General features: G+C 35.0%; 1 protein-coding gene across 1 annotated transcript; it reads left to right on the top strand.

The window, feature by feature from the left end:
- The first annotated feature begins 1,751 nt into the window (after positions 1-1,751).
- Positions 1,752-5,237, top strand: LOC146883871 (uncharacterized). Its single transcript, XM_085666750.1, has 4 exons — positions 1,752-3,443; positions 3,529-3,752; positions 4,119-4,376; positions 4,457-5,237. Exons 1-4 carry the CDS (start codon positions 1,752-1,754, stop codon positions 5,235-5,237), a joined length of 2,955 nt encoding a protein of 984 aa, XP_085522876.1.
- The last annotated feature ends 2,066 nt before the right edge of the window (positions 5,238-7,303 follow it).

Genomic DNA, 7,303 nt, shown 5'->3' with positions numbered 1-7,303 from the left:
AGAAGAAGATAAATGGGAAGAGTTTTAATAGAAAGGCAACAACTAAAGGTAGAGCTGTCAAAATGGGTTGGAACCTGCAAGTCAACTTGGCTCACTACGGGTTCGGGTTGGGTTGAAATATTTTTGTAAATTTCAATACAGGTTGATTTTTGATTCGGCTCATTTAGAACCCGGCTCATCCGGATTGAACCCGTGGTGAGCCGGGTTGGTGAGCCAAGCCGCAGATAAAAGGGTCACACAAGTGTTTTTATTTTTTTATTAAGTTGGACTTCACATTTGGGTCATGTTAAATTGTTTTTTTATCCAACACATAAATAATTTGTATTTTGTTTTTTATTTTGGTTTGTATTTGGATTCTATTAAAGTTTATTTAGATTTTAATTAGAATTACAATTTAATTTTGACTGAAAAAAATAAAAAATAAAAATTTTAATTAAGGGAACCCGTGAGCCAACCCGTGGTGGACCGGGCCGGGTTCGAATTTTTTTTTGGTTGACTCACTAAATCATCAACTCGTGGTAGGTCGAGCCAGATCGGGTCGGGTTACCCATTTTAACAACTCTTTAGAAAGAAGAAAAAAGAAAAAAAGTTAAGAGTAAGAAGTACATAACTTTTCTTGCCATTTTGCTTGTATGTGTATGATCAGTTAAACTTTGATTTGTTTTTGTTTAATTATTATGTTTTTAGATTTAAAAGATTTTTTATTTAAAACATGTTGAGATTTGGAGAAATTAATATTTGATTTGGACATAATTTTTAAATTGATATGAAAAAGATGCAAAACATTCGGGAGAGTGGTTAATATAAAAAAAATTATTATTTGAAATTTTCTTTTAGTTAAAAATTTAAATATTTTTTTTATTATTTTATATCATCATACTTTTCTTCTTCATTTCTCTATATTCATATTAATATTTATTACGCACAAAATTTCTTTTATCATAAAAATGTCATATATTCGTAGTATTATTGAAAAGATTATTAATTATTATAATTCTAAACATTGAGAATTAAACTTTTCGTTTATATAATATTTTAAAAATATTAATTTTCATATAACACTTTACAATTAAAATTATGGCTTAATTACTGTTTTAGTCCTCGAATTTGGTCTGAAGTCTCAAAAAGGTCCTTTAAATATTCGGAGTCTCAATTTAGTCCTCTAATTGTCATAAGTGAATCAATTTGGTCCCCAAAATTAACGCCGTTAAAAATCGTAACAGAACAGTGACAAGGCTTAATGACTGTGTATGAGTTTTAGTGACGTGGCCCGTATCAATCAATTGTAGTGTGCAAGGAGAGAAGTGTTCGAAGATCATCGTGGAAACGCTAAGCTAGGGTTCGATTTTCGTTGTGATTGGCACTGCATCAGATGAAATTTGGACATTGTGATCGACGAGATTCAACAATCCAGGTGAGCTTCCAATTTTTTCGAAATCAATTTTAGGGTTTTTTGTTATTTGCGTTGAATATGATTTTGGGGGATTTGGGTTTGTTTTTGAGTTTGATTCTCGTATATCGTTTTTGAGTTTGGTTTACTGAGTAGAATGGTTTTCTGATTTTGATGGTTGTATTGTCCCACCATTGTGGTTCCTTTTTCTGTAATTTGTGGTCCCCTTCGAAACGGGGTTTAGTTTTTTGTAGTTTGTGGTCCCCCTTCGAAATGGGGTTTGATTTTCTGTCGGTTTGTCGGTGGTTTGTTTGGTAATAAAAATATGTGGTTTTGGGTATATGGACATTTCACAGCTTTGATGGATGATGACAAGTTTGAAGTGGTTATCCACCATGGAGGGCACTTCGTGAACGAGGGTGGAGTTAAATATGTTAATGGGCAACTTAGTGTTTTGTCGTGTGATGAAGATAGATGGTCCTACTTTGAGGTGTTATCAATACTGCGAGAGATGGGTTATATTAATGTCAAAGATTTGTGCTATTCTGTTGGAGGTTGTGCAGTGTTGGAGGAAAGGTTACAACATTTCATTGATGACGTTGGTGCACTCCATATGGTGAGCATCGCGAAGCGACATGGTTCAGTTCATATGTTTGTAATTCATTCAGTTTGTGAACCAGAGGTAGTACAGATGCTAGAATATTTTTCAGCTGGGGAAAATGCCACTGCGCCTGAAATTGTACCAGACCAAGTCGAACCTGAATTTGGTGAGGTTGAGGTTGATGTGCAGTGTGATGGTGCAGAACAAGTCCAACCTGAAAGTGGTGAGGTTGAGGGAGAGGTCCATGTTGAGGGTGAGGCTGAAGTACATGTCCATGTTGAGGGTGAGGCTGAAGTACATGAAGTTGATAATGAGTTCCAAAATGAGACACATAATGAGGGGGTGCAAGAGCAAAATGCGGAAGAAGTTCAGGTGGAGGATGAAGATAGTGATGGTTTAATTGATGTGGATATAGATTGTGACCCAGGTGTTGGTGGATCACATTGGACTTCCACTAGGTCAAGGAAGAAAATTAATCACAATCAAAAAAGTAATGAAATGAAGAAACATGCTAGAGGGTTGTCTGATAATGAATGGGAATCAGATGAGTTGGTAAGTAATGAAGGCAGTGATTCCAGCAGTGATGATGAAGATACATGTGGAAGTTTTCCCACTTTTTGTATGCCGAAAAATATGGCTGAATATGAATGGCAAGTTGGGACATATTTCGTTAACAAGGAAGAATTTATAGAAGCCATAAGAACTTATGGGTTGCAAAGCGGGAGAAATTTGAAATTTGAGAAGAATGACAAAAAAAGAGTAAGGGTGGTATGTTTGGGTGCAAGAGGAAAGTGTGTATGGATTGCTTATTGTGCTTATGTACCAATACTTAAAACCTGGCAGTTGAGAAAAATTGTGGACAAACATACTTGTTCTAGGGAGTTTAACAATCGTCTAATCAATGCAAAGTGGTTAAGTGGGAGAATAGAAAAGACAGTTAGAGAGAATCCTACTGTGAAGGCCATGCATATTCGAGAAAAGGGGTTAAGGAAGTGGAACGTGTCTATATCTCGTGCTATGTCTTTTCGAGCAAGATCCATGGCTGCAAACAAGATTGATGGTTCCTTTATAGAGCAATACAAACGTATATATGATTATGCTCATGAGTTGCGTAGATCAAATCCGGGTTCAACAATTAAAATAAAGGTTGAAGACCATGATGGTTCAAAAATATTTCAGAGATTATACGTTTGTTTTAAAGCATGCAAGGACAACTTTGTATCATGTAGGTCTATAATAGGATTGGATGGATGTTTTTTAAAGGATAAGTATGGTGGTGAGTTGTTGACAGCTGTGGGAAGAGATGCCAATGATCAAATGTTGCCTATAGCATACGCAGTTGTGGAGGTTGAAAATAAGGACACATGGTCTTGGTTCTTAGACCTTTTAATTGATGATCTTGGTGGAGTTGAATGTTGTGCCTCATGTACCTTTGTATCAGACCAGCAAAAGGTAATAAATTATTTTTCAGTCATTTAATTGGTTTTAATTGGTTCATTGCAGTTCTGATTTCATTTAATTGTTGTTATTTTGTTAGGGTCTGCTGCCAGCTCTAAATGAGCTCATTCCTGGAGTTGACCAAAGGTTCTGTATGCGCCACTTGTACGAGAACTTTAGGAAGAAATTTCCAGGGAAGATTTTGAAATGTTTAATGTGGAGGGCTGCTTACTGCACACATCCACAAGCATGGGAAAAGGTTATGTTGGAGATCAAAGAAGTTAATGAGGATGCCTTCAAACATTTAATAGCTATTCCTCCAAGGTAAGTATTTGGATTTCTGTTAACTTTCTGCACATTTTCATTTGGTGCACACTGATAAAGGTTATTAGGAAAAGTACATAGCATGGCAAAGTTGGAATTAATGCATTACTGCAGTGAAAACACTTTGTCCAGTACCACTTTTTCATTTTATGATTTGTTTCTGATTGTGCACATATTTTCATTTTATGATTTGTTTCTGATAATTGCTGCAAAGTAATAATAGGTGTGATTAATGTATATTTGGAATTAATGCATAACTGCAGTAAAAACTAGTTGTTATAGTATCTATTCATGATTTAAACACCAAACCTGTAGCAGTTTCATTTATGATTTCAAAATTCTGATAATTGCTGCAAACTAATAAAGGTATTGGTCAAGATCAAGGTTCAATACCACTGTGAAATGTGACACACTAGTGAACAACATGTCAGAGGCCTTCAACAGCGTGCTAGTGGATGCTAGGAGTAAGCCAATAGTTACCATGCTTGAAGAAATACGGTTGTACATGATGAATAGATGGGCAAGTAATAGATTGAAAGTAAGTTCTTTTCAAAGTTCAATATGCCCTAAAATTCAAGATAGACTGAACAAGGAGATGCAGTTAACAAAATATTGGGTTCCAAGGTACTGATCTCTGTCTACTTTATTGTGAATTTTGTGATTGGACTGCTTCATGATGTACGTCACTTTTTTTTTGCATGTAGTTGGTCAGCGGACAAGATTTTTGAGGTCAGACATGTTTCTACTTTGGGTGACAAGTATGTTGTTAACGTGGACAGCATGGAATGCAGTTGCAGAAAATGGAGTATTACTGGCATTCCGTGTTGCCACTCGCTAACTGCAATGACCTTCTTGAATCTGAATGCAGAACAATTTATAGCACATTGGTTTACCAAGTCATCATATGAAGAAATTTATAACTCAATAATATATCCTGTGAACGGCCAAAATGTGTGGGAGATTACTCAATTCCCCGATGTCTTGCCTCCTGTAAAGCGTACCTTACCTGGAAGACCAAAAAAGAAAAGGAGACTTCTAGCTTCTGAGCTGAATAAAGATGAAACCCAAGTTAGAAGAGCAGGGGAAAGGAAGAAGTGTGCCATCTGTAAACAAGTAGGACACAATAGAAGCACATGCCCACATGCTCCCCCATCTCCAGAACCATCACCTAATACAACCCAACCGTCAAGTTCTAATGTAGGTGATAATCTGCCACCAAGTGTCAATTTGACTCAAGCTTCAACTTCAAATCAACCAATTTCAGCACCTACAACAACCACTCCAGCACCTGCAACGCCCATTCCAGCACCTGCAACAGCCATTCCAGCACCTCCAACAGCCATTCCACCAGCTGCAACAGCCATTCCACCACTTTCAACACATCCCACTGCAACAGCAAATGCACCACAACGTCCCCCATCATGTGGCAGACCCAGCATGAGGCAGAAACTTCCACATAGGAGGGGGCAAGTTTGGAAACCGTGAAGTACTTGATGTATTTTGGATGTTGTATTTGTTGTATTTAATGTATTTTGTGGTATGTATCCACTTTGGATTTAGTTTTGGATGTAACACTTGATGTTATTTTGGAATTATTTTTGGATGTACCACTTCAAGTGGACCCATATGTGGGTTAACATTGCAAGCTTTGTTCAAAACCAGTTGAATTTAATTAGACAAAGGAATATATTTTGGACTTCATGTGGCCCCTTTCAGAATATATTTTGCACTTCATGTGGCCCATTTCATTGTTTTAGTGTTGCACGCATATTAACACACATATCTTGCATTTCATGTGGCCCCTTTCTTTCAATTGTATAAGCCTTTTAATATTAACAGATTTTCACAGATAACAAATTCACCAATACAGAACACACTGTGATTTGAAACTTTATATATCACACCAAAACAAGCTACATAATTGCACAACATACCAAATACAACCTTCACAACAATTTAGGGACTTTTCAACAGCACTGCAACTAAGATTATATTAAGGACAACAACAACACCAACAACTCCTATTAAACATTTCACCCATTTCTCATACAACTTAATACTCTTTTCTAAACTACAAATCTCCCTATTCTGGCTCAAGATAACACCATCTCTTTGGTCAATATCATCTTCTCCACTCCACTTGAAATAATTACACCCAACAGATTCTTGATTTCCTCTCTGTTCGTAAAGAGAAGACAAAAACCAATCAACAATAATTACAATCAATAATTTTAAAAAACAAATCTACAACAACACTTAACCAACTAACCTTGAAATTTGGGCATCCCCAAAATTTCTTCCCAGCATTCCTAGTTGTTCTAGTAGTTCTAATCACAGCAACATCTCCACACCGACAAATTGGAGTTACACCTAACCCTTTCCATCCACCACCAGCAGAGGACAAACCACGATTTCCATTACCCGAACACGTGCAAGAACAACAAGAGTTCACTTGTGACATGCTTCAAACCACAACAAAATCGCCACCTGCAGGATTTCACACCACCAACGAAAATCGCCACCTGCAGGATTTCACACCACCAACGAAAAAAAGGGGAAGGAGGAAGAAAACCTTCTCAATTTAGGGTTTCCTACTCAATTTAGGGTTTCATTAAAACTCATGCCACGTAAATTGCACCCCCGTTTTAAAAACTTTGACACGTAGCAGTTTAATTATGCCACATCAGTACTGTGTGAACGACGTTTGTTCAATTTAAACGGAAAGGACCAAATCGAGTCACTTTTAAAAATTAAATGACTAAATTGATACTCCAGATCTTTAGAGGACCTTTTTGAGACTTCATAACAAATTCGAGGACTAAAACAGTAATTAAGCCTAAAATTATCATTCAAAGAAGTTTCGAAATTTACTTTGTATTTACAAGTTTTATTCACATCATACTTTTTTTTTATTATCACGTTAGTTTTGAACATTCACTACATAATTTTAGCTTTAAAGCATTAATCTAAAAATTAATATATTGTCACACTCAAATGAATAGTTTCATAAAATTATTTTCTTTTCTAAAAAATAAATAATTGGCAAGTAGTGGACTTCATCCTAAGTAAAATAAATACTTTAACAATTATATTAATTTTAGACTCTTAATTAAAAATAAGACATTACATTATGCTAATATATTTTTCACTCCTAATCTTTTGAATCCAATTTTAGTTTGAAATGACATGTTATGATTTTTTATTTATTTATTTTTTCTTTTACGGAAACTGTAACCATTATTATTATTTTTTTTGTTTAAAATTCTTGGTGGTGGTTGATTCAAAGTCTATTCTTATATTAACTTTATTTTTTCTTTAATAAACACAAGGAAATTTTATATTAATATTTAATTTTTCTTTAATAAATACATATAAATATGCGTTCAACGTAATTAAAATTATTATATTTTATACTTTTTTTCATTATAGTAACAAGTTATTTGGCCATTTATTTATTTATTTATTTATTGATTTTCTTTCATGAATTTTGGATCTTGTGACAATATTGAACTATATATCTATCTACCAATTAAAATCCTTATGTTTGATAA

Source organism: Vigna unguiculata, chromosome 9, assembly GCF_037176805.1.
Source record: "Vigna unguiculata cultivar grain cowpea cultivar isolate G323 ecotype 2 chromosome 9, ASM3717680v1, whole genome shotgun sequence".
Lineage (NCBI taxonomy): Eukaryota > Viridiplantae > Streptophyta > Magnoliopsida > Fabales > Fabaceae > Vigna > Vigna unguiculata.
This window is presented reverse-complemented; position numbering and strand designations above follow the sequence as displayed.